Genomic DNA, 22,777 nt, shown 5'->3' on the forward strand with positions numbered 1-22,777 from the left:
GATCTTATTCTGATATGTCAGAAAGAACTTAGTTTAAACTTCCTTTCAATAAACTGGACACAATAAATCTTTTCTCAGAGAAATTAAATAGAATCTGCAATTAATTCTGTATCATTAATCCATCACAAGAAAAAACAAGAATGTTAAACAGAACTTCTCAAAAAGCTGATAGCTCCATGCTCTCACCCAGGAATAAAACCAGACAGCATGTCTACTTGTAGCCTTTTCCTTCTGGAGGATTCCAGCCCAGCTGCTTGGGATGCTCCTGCCTCTCCTGATGCTGTGCTCCCAATGGACACACATGGCAAGCTGCCCCTGTGGACAAACCATTCCTGGGGACCACAGGACACGCTGTGATTGAACTGAAGTGTGGACAGTTACCTGAGCACACCATTATTAATATTCTACCCTCAAAGAGTCTTCAGCTTCCGTAAGTGTAGAGCTTCACTGTCAAGCTCTGCCAGAACATAATATTGGATCTTAAAATAACACTACTTTGATTACCTTACTTCCCTTTACTCTCCGCTTGAATTCCAACAGGATTTCAGTGTCTGCTCTGTCAATAGAGCTGTGTGAATAATGGATTTCTGTTTGGGCACTGAATAAAAAAAAAAAAAAAGCCACCAAAAAGGAAAATGAAGAAAAAACTCTGTAATGCTGTTTTAAAGAGACTGAGGAGAGACTGGGGAAGATGCAGGAAAAAAATATAGTTTCAATATAAGGCAAAAACATTTGTTTAATCTAAATGGAGTATTTTGCTTTTATATTAACTACTTCCTTTAAAATTATTTTTATTATTTTAATTTTGTTTAAGAATTAGCCTAATTCATTTACAAAAACAAGCAAACATTAATCATTTAATCTAAAAAATGCTGAAAGAAAACACACTGGCTCCAAAACATTGCTCTCCAGTTTTACAAATAAAACTGTTGGAACAGAAATTTGGGAATAGATTTATTTCAATACAAACATGTACTTTTCCAATGAACATATTAACACGTAAAAACAAAAACCCTCCTGTCTTCTTGACAAGTGCTATGTTCTAGGTACTAACTGCCTAGAACTGAAGAGATCACAAAAGAAAATAAAAAAGTTGGGCTGAAATGAGTCTTATCATCAGTGCCAGAACAGCAGCAGCAGTAGCAGTTACAAAGGTTTTCTGCTGGGGTTTTGGAGCTGTGCCGTTTTGGGTGCAGGTGAGGGGGTGGGGGTATGTCCTTCTTTTAATGTTAGTACCGAGGGAAAAAAAAAACACAACAGAGGTTTAATTACCTGGCATCACACTGCTGAAATGAGAATAAATTATTTTTCACTCCTCAAGGATTTCTGTTCCTGACTGCTCTTGGCTGCCATTGGTGCTCCCCGTGTCTGGCAGCGCGGGGGGCTCAGTGAGCCCAGGCTCAGGCCATGGGGGCTGATCACCAGCTTGGATAACTCTTGTGGCTTGAAGCCAGCAGCTTATTCCACTGAGAATATTTAAAGAGAACATCTTGTCATCACCACAGCTAAAAAAGCAGGATGGCAGCACGTTGCTACCACCTTGGCAGATCGTTTGTAGCACGGTCATTCTACCCATGGAGAGGCCAGGACTCCTGAGACCTGCCAAATATTATTCATTTAGCAGATATGGCTGGGAAGAGTGCACAGAAACCTCTAAAGTGCCTAGGAGCACCGAGGTGAGACAGAAGCTGCTGAAGAAGGTGGCTTCACAACAGGCCCCAGAAAAAGTCATTCCTACAGGAGAAGAGGGACAGCAAGGTTCTGGGCTGTGGGTTCAGCAGCTCCATCTTCCTGTTACTGCATGAACTGTACAGCAGTAAGGAATTCAGGTTATCTGGCTCTGTTGGTAACTACTGTCCTCAAAAAGTAAGATAACCCCATAATTTTACCTGCCACAAAACAAAGAAACTCTGATACCCAAGCTGATGGCACAGACAGGCAAATACTCAGCAGCTTTCCAGCTGTGATTAGATTTGTTAACTAGGAGTAAAACAACCTGAATCCTGCAAAATCACACAACCTTTGCAGTAAACCTTGCTGCTGATTCAATAAATTCTGATTAGACAAATGAAGCTTTTGGGTACAACTTATTTCATGTTTTTTATTATTTAGACATTATGCTGTTCACTATCACACAGAAACTGTCTTCGTTGCTAATATTTCTTCTGGTAGGCATCAGAACAAGTAGAAGCAGATTAATAAATGATGACATGGGAATTACAAAAAAATGGATTGACAACTTGCTGGTAAGATTCTGAATAATAATGTTCTGCAACTTATTCCAGAGCACTGCTAACAGGTGAGATTTATAAATGTTTCTGACAATGCTGTAAACTAAAATGCTTGAGAAATGAATTGTTACTTTTATGAGTCATACTTGTTATTTCATGACTTTATTGCTGTAGTTCCTCTTACATATGTTCTCAGGTTTTACTCCTCACCATAATAACTGCTCTGTTCACAATTTACATGACTGTAACACACATTTTTTAAAATTGCAGCTGGTTCACCATTCATCTTGTTTCAATGCATCTTTTTATTATTAACACAGCCTAAAACAGATATAGAAAATGGCAATGAAAAGGGCTCCTTAACTCCTCCATCAGACTGAATCCAACATCATTTCTATGTTAAATCCAGTTCTATTTTTTAGCATCTAAATCAAAAGACTGGGAAAGTGCCTATGAAGGCACGTAACAACTTTTACCCTCTGACCCTGTGCCAAGTCCTGCTGTCTAATGGTATCTGCACTTTTCTGCACACCACTACAACAGTGAATTCCCTTTGTCTCACCATACTCAGTGTGCCTGTACCTATCAGAAAGGCAGAAGAAGCAGGGCACACAAAAGATTATTTGGGCCATTGTCTTCAAAAAGTTAAATACAACATGTTTTGGCTACTGTCCAACTACATTTTAAAATGACAAAGTTTTGACCATGGTTTTGTATCTACTGAGCAGCAACATTTAAGGAGAGAGCAAGTGAACTAGAAAGTTTTCAGTGAGTTATTTTCATCTGATCAATGCACAGTTTTGTTTGTCCCTTCTAATCACGACTGCCCAAATTCAAATGTCAAATACTTGCAACTATCTGATCAAGAATACATTACAAACAAGAGATTATTCAATTCCTTGTTCAACAACCTAAAACAACAACTCTGAGAAAAATCACAAATAACCTTGGGCCGTCTGTGAATGTAAAAAAAAAAAAGAGTTTCAAATAAATTATTTTATCTGATTTATAGATCCATGTACCAAATGATACAGTTACATAATCTTGAGTTTATTTTCCTGTACCCTTCTTTTGGTTTCACAGACTTTCCCAAAAGCATCCATTGTCCTCCACTAGCCAAATTAAAAACACTTTGCTGAAAAATTCTGTTTCAAAGAACCAGGCAACACAGGTCTTTTCCCATTCCATGCACTAACCTCACTGCATTTCTGCACATTATTTAATTTCTTTTGATTTATTACACTACTGTCTTCTGATGCTACGGAAGAGGCATACTCGAGGGATATGGACCAGAGCTGCTCTCAAGCATCACAGGCATGTTCAACTAGTTATTCACAGAGATTATAGACACTACTAAGTGGAAGCAGACAGACATCTAAGAATGACACAGTAATGAGATGATTATGGTCTTCTCATTCCTCTTCATCTGTGCTAACTGCTGCAAATCACAAATTACAGACTCCAGCTACTCCGTGAAAAAATGCTGTGCGCAGTAGGTGCCCTATGGAGGCCCCATCCTTCTGGACCTCCTACATTAACCTATTTGAGAAACAAAGGGTCGTTTCTGTACCTCTAGACCAAGTGGAAGTAAGAGTGCTACCTCACTGAAATTCATACAAGCCCTTACAGAGACTGCTTTGACAGGGAAGTCTTCAAAGAAACCCTGCAAACCAGAGTGGGACCCACATCTGACTCAGTCCTGAGTTGTACAAGCTCCAGCTCAAGCCAGCAGCAGCTTGTTACCTGGGTCAGTACCACAAAGTCTTCTCACTGGAAAGGCTGGCTTTTTGAAATTGAAAGACCCTACAAGGGGCTCCCAAGGTGGGGTTTCAGTTGGAGGAGGTTCATTAGCCACTGCTCCCCACTCCCTTTCCAAACAGGTTCCTCCCAACCCTCTCTCATGGCATGAACTGGCACCACAAGAGTGCAAGAGATGTGGAATGGGAAAAAGGCACTGGGCAGACCAGAAGTGGGACAGACAAAGGCTAATGCTTGTTAACTTCACTCACTGTCTACCAACACGTATCAGAGACAAAAGAGCTCCAAGCTCCACCTTGCCAGAGGGAAGTTTAGGCCAACAGGATCCTGCAAGCTCTGACAGCAGCAGCAGAGTCCTATGTCAAGAGAGGGAGGAGTGGAAAAACATGGCCAGATCCCTCCCACCACAGTCAAGCTAATGGAAGTTCATTTTTGGCAAGAGACAAACCAGTCTCCTCATGAAAAATGCCTCAGGCCTCTGAGCCATGGAGGGCAGTACAAAATCACCCAGCATTACACAGCAGAGCATGAGCTAGTGAGGAACCTGGGCTCAGCCACACAGTGGATGGCACGAGAGGAAAAGACAGGCAAAGGCAAGGAGCCACTACACCAAGCTCTGCTGCAGTACAGCTGAAACAAACAGGACTGGCAGAACAGCTGCCTCTAACTTCTCAAGTGAGCTAACACACTGCAGCTGTGGAGAGGAGGAGAGCATCAAGCCAAGCCTGGCATTTACATGAAAATGAAGACATCTGCAGGCAGGGATACACAGAAGACCCAAAGTCCCCTAATCAACAGACTCCAGGCCCAAGTGAACTGTGGTTAAGATCACGTTACATTGAATTTTGACATTTAACAAGATTAAAAATATATATTTTTTTTTATCCCTTTCAGTGGGAATACTGAGCAACAACGCCAGGCACAGATGGCAGAACGACTGGATAAATTACTGGATTTTAGGATACAGAGCTGATTTCTACAAAAGATGCTTAAGTAAATTAAAATACCAACACATAATGCAGCTACTCTAAGTGCTTCCTTTCAGCAGGGCAGTTACTTGCACAGAATTTTTAACTCCTGTGTAATACTAAGCATTAGCATAGGCCTTATCCTATTTTACCTGTAACTGATGTGTCTCACAGTTTGATACAACTCCCTACTGGCTTCTCACTGCCATCTAACCAACTATTCCATGTATTCTACTTTATGCAACTCTGCCACTTACTAAAGCTTTTATCCCAGAAAATAGACCACTTACTGCAATAGGAATCTAGTTAAAAGAGCATTACAAAAGGAAAAGATATTATAAACAAAGCAACTGATTTTACTGGATAGACTGAAGAAAAAACAAATTTGTTTATTTTTTTTCCCAACTTCTACTTAAAATACTCCACCAGTTCTATCTTGTTGGATCAAAAATTCAGAAAAGCTTACTAATTATATTAACCAGTGCTTCTAATCTGCCTTGTGATCTGGATATTGCCTCGTGAAGCCTTCTCAATTAGAACTAGTGATCATGTCTAGTGACTATCTTTGCCTTAGGGTGGTGGGGTGGGAAGGATGTCCCAACTTTTTTTTCCCCCCCCTGTAACTGGAACACGCACAGAGTAATTGAAATGAAAAGAGTACTGTGAGACTTCCAACAGCTCCATGAACAATGGAGTGAAGAGACACTTCAAAGGCATGGCTTCTTAACTATCACAGCCACAGAGCACAGTCTGATCAGAGATCAATGAGCATCTGCCATGTTATGAACATTCCTTCCGAGTCACAAGCTGGTGCATAAAAATGGATGTTGGCACAGTTTTAATACTGTGAAGTACATGGTGCCCCTCAGCAATTCAGGACTCCATCTGCACACATCACTACTGGACTGGACCTACAGCCATGATCACAAGCAAAGAAACAACTCAGACAAAATTCAGAGACAGTTCTTTGCTCTCCACTGTATTCTGGTTATGCCACTTTCTAACAGTTAAAGATTTTTTTTGTCCCATTTTCACAAACTTACAAGAAAACCACATAGATTCTAAATGTTTTTAAGGAGAATCCATGTTCTTCAGTCACCATTTCCTTCTGTCAGATTCTAATGCCTCACAAACACACTATTTTAAGCACCTGCAAATTAATCCCTCGTCATCAACTTGTAATTGTTTCCTATGATCAGTCTCAGAGCCATGCAAAAGAAGAATTTTCCATTTCAGATGAAATATCAGGCTCTAAAGTTCCATAATTTGCCACTTTTGAGATTATGACACAGACTCACTGTGACCAAGGACTGCAAAATTGCTCTCCATGTAATTGAATCTAAAGATCTGACAACACTGACCTTATCAAGAAATGAAAGTCTTGGCTGAGGTTCAACCCATGCACAAGAAATAAGCTCTTGCTGGTTGTTTGTAAACATCATATAAAAATGTACTGATTCCTTATTAACAACTTGTAAAGCAAACACACTCCAGGTCTCAAACTGCTGCCAAGTGAACTTTTACTTAGTATCATTATTTCATTTACATCTACTTCTTGTATTAATTTTGGCAGAAGAACCAAGCTCATGATTGTAAGAGAGTTATCATCACGAGAAAACATTCAGAACACATGCTAAAAACTGAGGACAGAAGAAATGCTGGGGCCAGATTAATTTTGCACATAGTGCTGACCCCAGTGACAGCTCTACTTTAGTATAAGACACACAAAGAAGAAAAAAAAAAAAAAAAAAAGGATTCTAGAGAGAACCAGGCCCTTGATATCCCACTTCTGTCAGGGTAAGGCCAGCAATGACAATACAGGACCTGTGTTAGTCAGCCATATCCTCTGGGATAAAATAAAACAGAAGGCTCCAGGCAAAACCCCGGGTAGTATCAGCACTAGGCTTTCAAGAGCATCCCAGTCAACTCAAAAATCTGAAAGTTCCATAAAAATTCAGCATGGAGCTATTGCAAATCACCACAATTGCTCTGCAGCAGAATGTAATTTTAGAAGGAGGCATGGAGAACCATGGGGCTTTGAAGACAACCCCATTACTCACCTTTCTGGTCCTTGCAGACAGCTTTCAGCATGCGGCTTCCAGGTCCACATTTTCCATGGTGAGTCACACACATTCCTTCTGAAATGATCCACTCGTAACACACTGGGTCTTCACAAGGAATAGATTCAACTAAATGAGGACAACCTGCCAGGGTGCCTACCGGATCCACAATCACTTGCCTTTGTCTCATTCTAAAACCTGCAAAAGAGAAACCGAATTAACTGGACTACAGCAAAAAAAAATCCAAACATTTATAGCAATAATCTAGGACACTCATCTGGAACTGGAGGGTATGAAGACAAACAAATACACAACACTTAAAAACGGCACTGACTAGGACAGCACTCGGCTGTATGTGCCTCCAGTCCAGGCACATAAACTCTAATACTTTGTAAAGAATTCCAGTAACCCACATTTTTACATTTCTTTTTCCTTTTCATCACCACTAGATAGAAAAACACATGTCCAAATATAGGAATTTGCCTCTGATGCATATATTAATGTAATAACAACACTAAGATAAAAGAGAGAAACAGTTAAGGAAGTGAAGATGTAAAGGATGTTTATATTCTGCCTGGGAATCCACTAATGAAAAGGTTTGTTTTGAGATAGAGCAGAGCAGTTTACTAAGAAATTAGTATTCTGCTTTATGAAGGTGTAAGGATTTCTGATACATAATGCATATCAGGTCTCTTCAAAATGACATCCCATTAAATTGGAAGATTCAAATGTAAAGTGGAAGAAAAAGGTTAGAGAAATAATGAAAGAATTGATTACATAATCTACCTCCTTCTGAATAAAACCAAAAGTCATGTTGCTATGTAAAGTGCAGAGCTAATACCACAGTATCTTTCAGCATGTTTTGTTATGTAAATGACCCAGAATTCTAAGTAAGGAAAAAAAAACCCTGTGGTGGTCTTTTCTACAAGAGTCTCAGACAAGGGGCAAATATACAGCATTAGTGGGGGTCACATGGAAATGTCTTGGCCATGACACAGAAAAGAAAATGAAAAATAAAACATTACAGAGACTACAACAGACCAAACTTCCAGCACACTCAAACCAGAAAAAAGAAATAATTCAAAACAATTTAAAAATGAAATGGTTTTGCAAATCTTCAGATTTAACAATATTTTTTAAAAGAAAAAAAAATTAAAAATTCTGACGAGCACAAATCACTCCAAAAACTTAGGCTGTTTTCAGAAAAATGTCATTTCCAAACAATATTAATTCCCTGATACAATCTGAATTCCAACAGTGAACTTTTGAACTTAAGAGCCTTATGAATGGCTCTGCAATGAACCTCAAAGTGTTGCAGCTACAAACAGGCACACTAGTCAATTAAGATCCAGCGGGGGTTACATCATATTTGCATAGTCTTCTTCCAGGAATTTAAACCCAAACCCAGAACAATGGGAACAATGTCTTGGATCAGCCTAACTCCAGGATGGCCGGGCTGAAGGAAACACCTTTCAGCCTCACCCCAGCATTGCCCTCAAATCCAAGCAGCAGGACTTCCAAGGGACAGCCTGGCACGATAGAGGTCTGCAGCTGCTGTCCCAAGAAATTCTCCTTTGCTACAAATTCAGTGCAGGATAAAAGGATCTCCATCAGGCTGAAAATCTTATCTTTGTTTTGTTTTGTTTTCTTATCCCAAGAATAACTGAAAAAAGCTTTTAAAGGTCATATTCCACTCCTGTATGCGCAGCTAAGGGCTTCATCCTATGTTAAATTAATTTTAAAAAAACCACAACACCTGACATTAAGGTTCCAATATAGACTTTGATACCACTGCTCTTGCAATTTTATCATAATATTCCATTACCCACTCCAGATTGCAGAAGCAATCCATAGAGCAGCCCTTACCTCTTCTGCCATGGTGGTCCTGGCAGTTCTCGAGCAGGCAGGGGCCCCAGAGCGACCAGCCCGACACCGCACACGCGGACGGGCACGGCAGGTTACACAGCTGGGAGGCAGAGGGAGCAGGACCCAGGCAGAGCTTGCCATCGACTGGTCTGGTAACTAAGAGGAAAAAAAAAAAAAAGAAAAAAAAAGGGTGGTAACTTTGCCCTGACCAACGCAAAGAGCTTCTTTGGAGTTTACTGCCAGCATCTACTTTCCAGAACACACCAAAATCCAGCGCTGTTTTAGGGTCTTGCCTCTCAGAGCAAAAAGTTAATCCTGTGTTAAGAGAGGCACTTGAAGTTCTAACAAAATCACCTCTATTCAGCAGGCCAGTTAAGAGGGTGCTTAATGGCAAAACAGGTGCTTTTAAGCCAAATTCAACGCTGATTTTCTACAATGCCTGAGCAACAAACTGGAATCTAATCCCCCACATTTATGGCTAAGGAGACCTCTTTACACCATACTGAGAAGGAAGACGTCAGAAGGAAATCCAAAAAGCTCCTGCTGCAATTGGGAGCCAGGCAGAGGCAGGTGGCAAAAGCCTGAGCATGGGGGCATCTCCCCACATCCATCCCCTTCACGGGTGCTGCCACCTCTAGATTACAGATGCAGCATCCAGGTATTTGAATTTTCTTCATCTACTTTCAAAAACACTTAGCAGAGCTCTTGGTTTCTTCTACACAGTCATATGCAGAAACCATCTTCCCTGCCTGGGAGGTGAGACATTTCCTTGAGCCGCCTGCATCCAAGGCAGACATGGATCTCCAAAACTCTTCATCCAAGAGATGAGACAACCCCAAACTCTGCCAAGTACTAGTTTAGTTGATACTGACAACAAATTTGGAAATATTCCCTTTGTATTTTCATGTACCATAAGATTTTTCTAGTTTCAATTAACTTCTCTTACCTTTTTATTTGGGGCTGAGGGAGGAAGGAAAAGAAGGGGAAAGACCCTTAAATCTATTTTCTGAATCATATGATACTGCATTTTAATTACATTATGGGCTGAATTTGGCTGTCTCTTTAGATAAATCAGTAACAAAGCAGTCTTTTCAACAGACAAAGGCTTGTTTGAGTTTACTCTACCATGGTATTACCAAGACTTCATTAATTTTTATAGCTACTGAATTTGCTTTATCCTCGTTTTTATTTTTAATGTCTATTTTCCTTTGCTTGCATGCATGGAATTGACTTGAAAAGAATTTATAAAAATATGCTCCATGTATGAGTAATCTTTCCTTTTTCTGATTTGTTATAATTTTCTTTAAAATGAATCATTTGAAGAAAAACACAACATTTTTTTTTCATACAAAACTTCAGTGCTCAAAATCCAAAAAAACTCTGATCTGCACACCCTGAACCTGAGACTTCAGACCATTATCAGTGCTTATGCCAACAGCATAACAGGATTAAACAACTGATGTGATTTAATTCTAAGCTGAAAGATAACACATTAGTAAAAAAGACCATTTTCTGAATGATTTCTGAGACACTGTAAGGCCTCTGCCATGTTCATTTAAAGATTACAACATAGTGGCACAAATCCTATTCACCTGAATGCTAACATAAACAGACCTTTTCTACAGACCTTGAAAGTGAAGTGACAGACAGAATGAAATAAATATTTGAGTTTTAAGGATAAGAGTAATTATTTTACCAAGAAGTCTCATGCATGGCTTAACCTGCCTTTCAGCATCAAGCTTAAAAACTGTATCATTTTCTGAGAGTTCACTTGAAGAAATGAAAGAAAACTGAGTGCAGATGGTCAGACGAAGGAATGAAGCCCAGTCCTACTCTGCTTTAACTCAAGGTGTTGTCGTTAGCAATGGCTCTTTCCTCCTCTGATTTTTAGATTGTTTCTATATTGCAATTTAACTATTTAAACATGGAAGCCACTAGATAAGGCAGGTTGGTTCCCCTGCCTTGAAAACTAAGCAGCTACAACCAGTGGTGCCAAAGGTACTTTAGAACTGATTTTTGGATAACAGAAAAAACAAGAAAAATTGATCATAAAAAGTTAAAGGAGCAGGTTTTTGTTGGCCTACCAGCCATTCCAGACTCATGGAAGTCTTATCCCTATTCTAGAGGAAATCCCTGCCTTCCTCTCCCTGCCCCTGCTTCTCTTCCTCCCTTGGGTGATTCCCTATTTAATTCTTGCACTGGGAGCTCTCTTCCCAGGACCAATATTGACTTGTCACTGGAATAAGACTGTTTGTTGACTCACTTCCTTGAGCAATTCTATATACTCTGTAAAATGTAAATCAGAAAATACAGACTATTCTAATCAAAAATCAAAATATATTCTAGGTCTGTGCCAGCTTACAATCCTCCAGTGAAAGTCTTGAGGAATAAGCAAAGAATAAAAAGACTAGCTGCAGTAATAAATGCATATATAATACCATCCTTTTCCAAAACCAGGCAGGTATAAAGAGCCACAACTTCCAGCATGATAGCCAGAGTGACTGGATAGACCAGTGGTGACCTCTATAAAAATGTTATCCCTTCTTCAGCCATTTGTTTGACAACTCTGATTTCCATCAGGTTTTTTTTAAAACCTTGATGTGATTTTCTATTGCTATTCTTTCATACTCTTTTCTTTTCTCTTCTTTTTTTTTAAAAGAACTATAAAGGCTGGGTTTTTTTCCTGAGCCTTTAAAATGCCTAAGTTGTCACACACTGCATCCTCCAAAAAGGCACAGATAACCTGGCTGGAGATGCCCTGTTCAGGGGAAAGAAAAAACCCAACATATTATGCCTATGATAAATGAACACGGCAGCTAGGACTGTGTTTTGTACCAGAGAGTCTTCTGATTTTGCTCGATAATTGACTCTGTAATGGCAATTTCCTACACTTAGATTAAAAAGTGGGGTTTGTGTAATTAATTTCCTTAGAAAAACGTTAGCCACCTTTCTGGGAGGAAAGGCAGAAGCCAGGGAAGAGAAGAGTAGGAGGGGAGGTAATATCTCTGATTCAAGTAGCAGTTTATTTATTAGGCTTGTTTGTACCTTTTAAAATCCTGGGCTCTTCCCCACCTATAGAAACGAACTTGAAAAAGCAATCAAGTACTAACCTGGGAGCCTCTGAAACATTGCACATTTCTATAGCTGTTATATTGAATCTATCCTTTATAAATGCGACTACAGCTGATCCCAGCATCAGTGTCTGCCTCAAGTTTGAATTTTACTATTTGCTGTTATTCTCAGGTTATTGCTACCAGCAGGAGATAATAAATTGCGTTCTAAAGTATCTCGTTTCTCTCTACATTTTTACTGTGGTAGTGACTTGGAGGAGAAGTGGAAGAGGAAATCAGCTCTGATATGATTACTTCCATAACGTAATTTTAAGCCAATAAATAAATTATCTGTGAATTTAGTCATATGGACACATACTTGCAGGCACACATACCAACACTATGTTAAAAAGCAATGATGGCCAGACAGAAGGAGAAATGTATAGGATGGCATTTTGGTTGCAGAGATTCCTTTCAAATTTAGATTTTTCAAATCCTCAGGAGATTAAAAAATACTTTTTTTTTTTTTCTGGCCTTACTTTCATTTCCCTTTTAGAATTAAAAAAAGTATTTCTGATATTAACATCTAAATGAGACATTTCTAAATATCACTAACAGAACTGGAACACACAAAGAATATCAGGGCTGTCTCTAGTGCAGCCGTATTTTGGCCAATATTCAATTCTCAAGGCAAAAATCCAGATGCTTACCATATCTTTTGGCAAAATAAAGGCAAAATAACAATTGCCAGGGTAGAAGAAAGAGATGGCACATCTTTGTAGAAGTTCTACTGCCTTTTCCAAGATTTATAAACCAAAGACACTTGGATCAATATGAAGGGAAATTACTTGAGAAAATCAGAAAGGAGTAAGTTTTGTTATAAAAACACCTACATGTGTAAAACATAATAGGGATTAACCCAGCACAACATTTGTAAGTAATTGCTCTAACCTGAAAGACTTGTTTTTATAGCCAAAAACAAAAGAGAAGACAAAGAAGAAGTGGTGAATGTTATTTAACTAGCCTGGAAATGGCACTAACCCTCGTCCCGTGCATCCCTCCATTACAAAGCTGAATGCACCCCATGCCTGCTAGGAAAGGTGCCTTTATGCTTTTAAGAAGAATCAATTAGTTTTGAAGCCACAAGGCACAAATTTGAAGCCCTATTTTCAATTAAAGTCTATTTAATAGACAAGAAACAAAGTATGAATAGAAGGCTAATCACAGCATGAAAGAGGGTTAATAGCAGATTGCCAAGAGCAACAACAGTTTAATGTATTTCTGAACAATAAAGCTCCTTGCAATTTTATTAAAGTGACACAGACTATTAGCACTTCATGGAATAGAAAATTTCCCTGTGTCCATAGCCTCTGCTGTACAGTGGGACCCCTTCCACCCCAACTGGCATGTTGTGTTGTTTCATTATAGAATTTGTAGAGGTTATCAACAGAAACAGCAGATCAAGTTGGCCTCGATGATCCTTAAGGGTCCCCTCCAACTTCAGATATTCTATAATCTGGTAGAAGTTGAGAGTGAGCTCAGGCTTCCCACTGGCACCTGAATGAGCAGACCAGAGGTGACAAGTTGTTAAGAGCATCCAGGAAAAACAGTGGAGGCAACAGGCATGCTGGGATGCCAGTGAATGCAATGATGGGAAGGAATAAGAGGATTCTCCAGAATGTTTGAAACTTGCTGGCTGTTGTCCAGAAAAGGCCACCAGATGCTAGAAGTCAGTGGGTCAGACCACCAGAGAGGGTGAGAGAAGCCACACAGAAAATGGGGAAGAGAGTGCAAAGGTGGGAATGTACTTTATGAAAGCCTCCTGAGAGGCTGAACTTTGCCCATCACCAAGTTTAGAATTCACCCAACAGTAAGAAGCACCACAGAGCAGGAACCTGTTCTGTGAACATCACATCACTCCTGGTTCCAGGAGAAAGGCACCACTACAGAAGTGTCTACGATACTGGGACGTGGTCAAGGTGGCCCAAAGCTAAACTAGTGACACGTCATCTAGTCCACCTGTGGCATGACCCTGCCTGCTCAGGTCCCAAAAGCAGCAGGGCTGCTCCCTGCAAAGCTGGCCCAACTTCACAGCTACATTTACCTCTAATGTCTCCTGCTCCAGGACCAGACCAGCCGCCACTATGTTCATTATCTCTCCCCAGTGTCCCAGTTTGATGTGCAGCTGTGTACATACAAATCCATTTACTTTTTCATCTGACTTAATGTTATTGTTTAAACACAATGCAGCTCCCCATCCTCATAACAAGAGGACAAAACAACTCAGAACAAACTGCCACTGTTTTAAGTAAAATTAATCCAGTTCCAGCAGCAGGAAATAATTACAATAATACAAATACAATTAAAATCTTAGCTTTCAAAGACAAAACCCTGAACTAAAACACAGAATCTTATGTGAGCTGACTGGGCAGCATATTATTTGCTGTACATCAAAGCCAGCTGTATAAATAAAAGTAATTATAAAGAGATAAGTATTTCATGGTCATATCAAATAGCTTGTTGACAAAAGAAAGGTATATTCTTTATAAGACACCTTTTAAGAAGACACATTTCTTTCACTGTCAAACTCTTTGTATGCTTTATTCTCTTCATTTTACTTTAATTAGTTTCTAGATATGAAAGAACTGAAAATATTACACCTCTAAAAGACATTAGGGAAAATGTTTTTCCCTAATGGACTCAAACTAGATTTTTTAAAATACACATTTAAACACGACTGCCAAGCACTGCAACAATCTGAATAATTTCCTTTTTTGCTTCTAAAGGGTTTCCCCGGAAGAAGCCAGCTGTTACATATTTATTTCTCCATTATGTGAGTTGTATCTCATAAATTCTGCTCAGCATTTGGTGAGCTTACAGATCAATAACTCGGCATCCCAGCAATATAAATCAGATGCAGGCTTGCCTGAATATATTTTACACTTCAGAGGTGTATTACTCATCTTTTCAAGCCAGTCTGGTCATCCCAATGATAAATAACTAGTTTGCAATGAGGGGGGTTCTTAAGGGGCTTTGTCTCCACCTAAGACAAAGGTTTCTGTGGATGAGGTCAATTGAGCTGCAGGCTGGATGCTCCTCTTGCTGCAGCAAGAGCCAGTCAAACAAAGCTTTCCTCACACCACTGCTGACCATCAGTTCTCCCCCACACACACAGTCCTAGTCAAGTTTTCTCCTGACTAATATATTCTAACATATTCCCTTTCAATTTTATAAACCAGACAAGGACAACAGGATTTAAACATCAAAGTCCCTAAATTCTCATTTCCGTTGAGTAAATAAATCTTCTCATTCCTGCAGCTTCACCAGCATATTTGAAAACAAAACAAAACCAAAACCAAACCTGTGAGTATTTAATATAGAGCTTGTACTCAAAGACAGGGTTCATGTCCATTCCAACAGTGCATAACCTGTGCCAGCTCCTATGGGCAGTTTATCTCCATCTCCCCCAAAATATGCAGGATAGTAACAGCCATAAATGACAACAATCTGCACAACTAACTTACTGTCTCTCAGGAGCCAGACCTGGTGGCTCCCAGGACAGCTAGAACCTCAGGGGATGCTGGCACGTTTGAACAGGACTCTTTGATTGTATTTCTCTGTTCCAATAAACTACTTCCATAGTTTATTGAACAGAGGTTGCATGTACCAACTTTGAAACACTAATCCCCCAGAAGACATGCAGAAGATCATGATTCAGAGCAGAACTACGGACTTGGGGGGGGGGGGAAGTGGGACCCTCATTAGGAAACCGAGCATACAGAGCAGAGAAGGCAAAACCACATACTTTGGAGCTAAACAAGACAAATGGGACAGAGGGAAGGGATGAGAATAAATATAGAATAATACAAGAAAGGAATGAAAGGAGTCCTCAAATACATCTCTTTGCAACTCCAAATAGGCAGCAGTTTCTGGAAATTGAAATATAGTGCAAAAACATCTCCCACATGGGAATTAAGAATGATCTGAAAAGTTTACTCATCATAGAAGAAAGTATTAGACATTTCTGTCTATCAAAAGCAGAGAAAAAGCTCAATATTTTGTGGCAAACAAGAAAGGATAAAGGCCTTAAAACTATCATTTTGAGACATGTAGAATTAAGACTGAGATGAAAGTGCAGGGGAACACTTTTGCTTTCAGATCATTTAGGGATTCTGTCAGTAAAATCACTTGTAAGACAAAAATACATATGGGAATACACGCAGGGATGTATCAGAAAGTAAGTAACCCTTAGAACTGAAAAGGTACTTGAGTATTTACTGAGTTGTAAACAGACAAAAGGATTTTTTGCTGCTGCAGCTGGTGACACAAGTTCAGAAAAAACCTGATGTAACATGAACCAGGTGGAACCGCATTCTAAAAAAAAAGCAGAAACAGGTATAGGCTGATGACTGACAGAGGAATAAGTCAAGAAATTATGTCTACTAACAGGTGAGGGCTGAGTATCTCTCAAAGGAAAGAGGAGTTTAAAAGTAATAAAGACTTCTGTAAGAAATAATTTTCCAAGGTAACACTAACGGGTATCTAAGAATAATGAAGGTGCAACTACCTCACATACCTACTACTGAAATTCAAGATCAAATAAAAATAAATACATGGAGACAAATATGATGGAGACATTCATTAAGCAAAAAAAATATAAACAAAATTATAGAGCCTGGCACAGGTGTGAGAATTTAATGTGCATTTTCAGATGGAAAAAATCACAAAATTATGAAGACAGGAAACTGTAATGATTTGCTGGTGAGATGGTAATAAGAGATACATTTTATTAGCCAATTTTACTATGCTGGGTAAACAATAAAGAAGATTCAATGAAGAACAGCATTTCACAAAGGTCTTTTCAGTCCTATAATTAAAACTTAAGAAGACGGGCTCCAAAAATCATTGTGAGAAAATTCTGAAAGTGAGAGGTAAATTGAATCTCATTCAGAAGAGTAAGAAAAAAAAAAAATCAAGATATATAAAGCCCAAATTCTACATAAGAATGACAGGGCAGACAGCTTCATAGTTAAAAAGTTACAGAAAATATGGAAAGAACAGCAATCCCAGTCACTAGGGAGAGGTAACTAGTTCAGAGATGAGAAGAGATGGTTCTGGAGAATTTTATGAAAGATGCCATCCCCCAGACTACAGATAAAGAGTTACACTCTCTAGATAAATCCAGAAAGTAAAAATTAATTAGGAAACACAAGTATGCTCCCTGGCCCTTAGAAGAGAAGGTAAAAAATTCCTGAGGAAGATTAAATAAAGGCATCTCATCTGGTTATTAACTGAACATAAGCACCAACCAACCTCAGATTCTGAGAGGAACTCTAATCCCATATTATTTGACTCTATTATTGCGATTAAGAGTGGAATTGCCAAATATAAATGCCATAAACTGACCACTGTATAACATTCTTCGCTACTTTTACCAACTGTCTTTTTTGTTGGTACATTGGAAATTGTCAGTTAGTGATGTTCACAAAATGTAACTGAAATATATTGTGGGAAAAACTTACTGTGGGAGATCAGATTTCAGACAACACTTTCTAGAATCAACAGTCACAAAGATCTTGCCTCGATCCAGAAATGCCCACTGGCAAAAGAGAACAAAAAGTACGTGTCCCATGTTATCATTGTCTGGTTTTGAAAGTAAGTTGAGGATCTGCATTTCTGCTTTACTTAAAAGAGCTTCCATATGAGTGAACAGATTTACATTAAAAATGAGATACAGTTTGTTCCAGACATGGGACATCCAGGAGCAGGGATCAGGGAGTATCCAGAGATGAAGGGCAGAAAGGGCAGATGGGGCTGTACAACAGGTTGCATATTCTATGCTACTTTTTGTGCAAAATTTGTCTCCTCCTTACAAGCAACACCATTTCAAACACACAAATTTGCTGCTTCCATCTCTGGATATCAAAAGAATAATGATAAACTTGAAGTATCAGGTTACCACCTCTCTGAAAATTAAAAATTATACATTTAAATGTGTTAAAACTCAATTATACACTTAAAGAAAAATCAGAGGCATCTGTTTAAAGCTAATGATGGTAAAGTTCAGTCTAAATTAAGAAAAGCATCACAGCTGAATAGTGATGAAGATTCCTTGGAGAGAATAGCTAGCACTAAACAGCAGACTCTTAACTTAGGTGCCTATACATTGCCTTACCTACATACAGAGAAATGCAGATGCAGATATCTGAAAGACACAACACTGCACACATTTATCAAGAGCTCCCTGCCAGCTTCATCAAGATTTAAAGAGTCTCAGATTGCAAGAATATTACCAAGGACTTCAAAGATGAGAAGACCATCTGCCTCCAAATACTCACCACCCATTTTAAAAGTATGGACTTCCTCCATACTTCTTTCCATTCCTATGCAACTTCTCTTGGATCAAGACAAGGATTTCCTAATTAGGTCACCTCTTGGGAGAGAAAGATATGAAAGCTTATCAATGCATTTCTGAAAGTGATACCCGAGTGAAAGTTTTTCATTTCCAGTATCTTCAGGGTAGAATTTAATAATAAAAATACAGAAATATTTCAGCAGACTTAACCTTCTGAAAACTGATACACAGGGACTCAAGAAAACAGGAGATCCCTTTCTAAATAGACCCATTTTAATGTAAGAATAAATAGATAGGAAGGAAAAACAAATGAAAAATGTGAAAGATATCCTTGGAGGATAAAAAGAGCTTTAAGCAATATGTATAAATACATCACAGATGGTACCTGTCTCCAACTAGGATTCAACATATTTTATCCAAGAATGCTGCTGGAGAGACCAAGGGACAAAATCTTCTTTCACATATGTCATTGGGCCCAGGTCCAAATTCTCATTGGAAGTAACCAGAAGAATAACAACTGTGATGGATGGTAATATCCTATTAGACTCGCTTGTTTGATTCCTGAATGATCCCTTTAAGCATACGCAAGAGGTGAGGAAAGAAAAATGACTGTACTTTTGATGGCAGCAATTAGACACCCTATTTGCTTATACATAGAAGGATTAACTTCCCTACCTTCTCCCCATCGCTGAAAAAATGGTACAATAAAATGTGAGATGCCCTAGTGATGAATAAAAGCATTCCATCAGTTCAGATCACCAGAAGAGAGGCCAGAAAAGGTGTCATTCCTTATTAATTCAAGGAACAAAAATTCATCAGCTAGTAAATGAGACACATGGAATATTACTGGACAGGGAGAGATAATAGGGAAGGCTTTCCCTCTTTGTATTTGCATGTGACTATGCTGACGGTAGATGGGGTTCTCACTTCCTAAGAACTGCTGCAAATCTGCACTATTGCCTCCGAACAGCAGCAATAATTTATACAGAATCATGATGGTTGGAATAGACCTCTGAGATCACCAAGTCCGACTATCAAGACAAAAAAAACAAACAAACACAACCAACCACACACACTCCACCAAAACATACCCACAAAAAACCCCACAACTTCAGTCACTAGAGCATGTCCTGAAATGCCACGTTCCTGAATACCTCCAAGGATGGTGACTCAACCATCGCCTCCCTGGGCAGCCTGTTCCAGTGCCTGACCACTCTCTCAGTAAAGAAATTCTTCCTAATATCCGCTCTGAACCTTCCCTGCCAAAACCTCAGGCCATTTCCTCTGGTCCTGTCATTATTCACTTGGGAGAAGAGGCCGACACCCACCTCACCACAACCTCCTTTCAGGTAGTTCTAGAGAGCAATGAGGCCTCCCCTCAGCCTCCTCTTCTTCAAACTAACTATCCCTAGTTCCCTCAGCAGCTCCTGCCTGTCTGGGTTCCTGTGCAGAGCCTTGCTACCCTCAAGCAGATCAACACTTCCACCCCATTTGGTGTCATCTGCAAACTCACTGAGGGTGCACCCAATCCCCTCATCCAGGTCACTGATAAAGATACTGTACGAGACTGGCCCCAAAACTGAAGGACACCACTGGTGAGCGGCCCAACTACATTTGACCCCATTTACCACAACTCTCTGGGCCAGGCCATCTAGCCAGTTTTTTACCCAGTGAAGGGTACACTTGTCTTATGCCATGATTGGCCAGCTTCTCCAGGAGAATGCTGTGGGAGACGGTGTCAAAGGCCTTGCCAAAGCTTAGGCAGACACTGTCCACAGCCATCCCCTCATCCAACAGGCAGCTCACATGGCCACAGGAAGAGACCAGGCTGGCCAAGCAAGACTTTCACAAACCCCTGCTGGCTGGCCCTGATCCCCTGGCTGCCCTGCACTTGCTGTGAGAGCTCACTCAAGATGAGCCTCTCCAGGACCTTTCCCGGTACCAATGTCTAAGGGTTATGCCCCTTACCAGAAAAAAGATATGCCTCCCATAAAACTATTTCAACACCTAAGGACGATTAAATGGACACGACTCCGGCACCGTGCATCTGGCACCAGGAACCATCAAGACCCAGGTCTCTGGCTCCTTAATGAAAGGTCTAACCCCTGCCTGTGGGTGCTCTGTCCTGCCCCGGGGCTCAAGCCTGGCTGGGCCAGGGCTGGCATGCGCTGGGATAACGCACTGGGCACCTGGAACTCACCCTGACCTGAAGGCACCGGACAGCACGGGTGGGGGGGCTTCTGCGAGAGAGGGGCCCGGAACCCGCCGGTAGCTTCGGGGCACAACGTCGTGCTGCGGCGCGCCCGGCCTTGGTGGCAACCCGGGGCGGAAGGAAGGCCGAACTCGAGCTGTTCTTTTTAAGAACGGAGAGCTGAGAGCCCTGCCTGCAGCCGAGGGCAGCGCCGAGCCCCGCCAGGAGCCGGGAACCGCCGCCAGCCCAGGCGGGGCCGCCCCGCCGCCTGCAGCCGAGGGCAGCGCAGCGCCCGGCCGGGAGCGGCCGCAGCACCCGAACCGGAACCGCGCCGAGATGCGGAGGGCGCAGCGCCGGGACCAGCGGGGCCCACGCGGCGGGAGCCTGCTGCCCGCAGCCCTCCGAGCCCCCGCCGCATCCTCTCCGCTCTCCCCCTGCCCAGCGTTCGCTCCCCACACGCACACCGGCGGGCCCGGCGGCGGCAACTGCGACGCGTTCTGAATCACCTCCCCTGACCGCGACAGCCTTCCCCTTGTCAGCGGCTCGTACTACAGCTGTATCTTTGTACACCTCTCTGGTGTTTATCAACACGTGTAAACCCCCCCACTCCGAGTCCTCGTTCCGTCTCTGAGCAGAAGTGCTACTACCCGTGGCGGGGGGGGGGGTCAACTACAGCGAGGGGCCGGGGTTAACCGCTGGAACCCCTCCGTGTTGTGTTGTTGAACCTTACACAGGGTCAGCCTGACGGGCCTGCGGTTCCTTGGATCCTCCTTCCAGAGCCTTCCAGCCCTTCTCGTATTTGGGTGTCAAACATTAGCCAGCCTCCACTCATCTGGGACCTCCCCTGCTGAGCAGGATTGTTGATAAATGCTGGAGGGAGGCACACGGAGCTCCCCCACCAGCTCCCTCAGCACTCCAGGGTGGATCCCATCAGGTCCCACAGACTTGTGAGTGTCCAGGTGCAGAAGCAGATCATTAACTACTTCCTCCTGGATTACGTGGGGTTGTTCTGCCCTCTGTCCTTATCTTCCAGCTCAGGAGGCTGAACATCCTGGGTGTAGCTGGTCTGACTATTAGATGGAGGCAAAGAAGGATTACGTATCTCAGCCTTTTCCTCATCCTTGGTAGCAATGTTCCCCCCCACATCCAGTACGGGATGGAGATTCTCCCTGGCTCTTTTTTTATTGTTGATGTATTTGTAAAAACTCTTTTTGTTGTCCCTTATGTCAGTGGCTGTACCCTGTACAATTGCTCTGCACATTTGGCTTTTCCTACACAGTTGTGTTTTGTTTTTTTTTTTTAGAGAGGGTTAGAACTATAAAAACGAAGTTATCCCAATGTAGTTTTTTTTTTTGTCGATGGCAGAACTTGCAATTTTTAAGTTGAACTCAATTTTGAACAAGTGAAAAACCTGCAGATCTTCACACAGTGGATAGATAGCACCCAGCCTGTTATGAATTATGTTGGTATAAGGGTCTCAGATGCACTTCTCTGATCTTCTTGACTCATTCACAATACCCAGAAAGAAGTGTGAATGAAGTCAGTTAAAGCTTGCTGCTCACCAACTTGCCCTACAGATGGTCAGAAGGACAAAGACAGTCAAATGTTACACACCTCATCAACAGCACTTTTCTTACTTGGAAAGTCATATGCATCTCATCCTTGTGAGGAACAGAGGGCAGTTTGTGCTGGGGGAGCAAGGCAGTGCCAGATGCCTCGGAGAGGTGAGGCAGCAACCATGCATGGACTGAGTAGAGATTAAAACAGGTCTAGTTTTCTATCATCTCAGAGTCTGTGTGGGATGCTAGGACACACTAGGTGTCCTGAAAACATTTGCTTTGCCTTTGTGAGTAAATAAATCTAAGATACGATATTGTGTTCTTACTATCTTACATCTCTGCCTGCACAGGCACTACACAGAGTAAACAGAACAGTCTAGGAGGAACTATTCATCATGCATCTGTATCTACTCCTTGTTCTTCTAAAAGAAAAATAACTCGCTTCCAGAATCCAAAAACCCTCTGTCTGCTCAGAAGTTTTGACAATATTATTTTTGCTTTCCCTTTCAAATCACAAGAAAGATTGTGTATCAGGCTGAAGCAGAGGCTAAAGCCATATCCAGAATGGAGTGTGACATCTTTGTTTATACCTTAAACCAGGACTAAAACCACAGATAAATGGATTCGCTACCAAGGGGCCAGGCTACCTGATATATGAGAGAAGAAGAAAACTCAAATCCAGGCAAAATGTAGCTCCTTTGAAATCCCCCATTCAAGTTTACCTAAAGAACTGGCATCA

At 41.1% G+C, this 22,777-nt stretch overlaps 1 protein-coding gene across 1 annotated transcript in view; it reads right to left on the minus strand.

Annotated features, from left to right (window-relative positions):
* The window catches only part of THSD7B (thrombospondin type 1 domain containing 7B), a 326,234-nt gene that overhangs the window by 174,559 nt on the left and 128,898 nt on the right, over positions 1 to 22,777 (minus strand). The window contains exons 8-9 of the mRNA XM_051624219.1: positions 8,884 to 9,039; positions 7,018 to 7,215 (exon numbers count right to left, since the gene is read on the minus strand). Of these exons, the coding sequence (XP_051480179.1) occupies positions 7,018 to 7,215; positions 8,884 to 9,039 (354 nt within the window). The remainder of the gene's footprint in view (positions 1 to 7,017; positions 7,216 to 8,883; positions 9,040 to 22,777) is intronic.

This window comes from Apus apus, chromosome 6, assembly GCF_020740795.1.
Source record: "Apus apus isolate bApuApu2 chromosome 6, bApuApu2.pri.cur, whole genome shotgun sequence".
NCBI classification, from domain to species: domain Eukaryota; kingdom Metazoa; phylum Chordata; class Aves; order Apodiformes; family Apodidae; genus Apus; species Apus apus.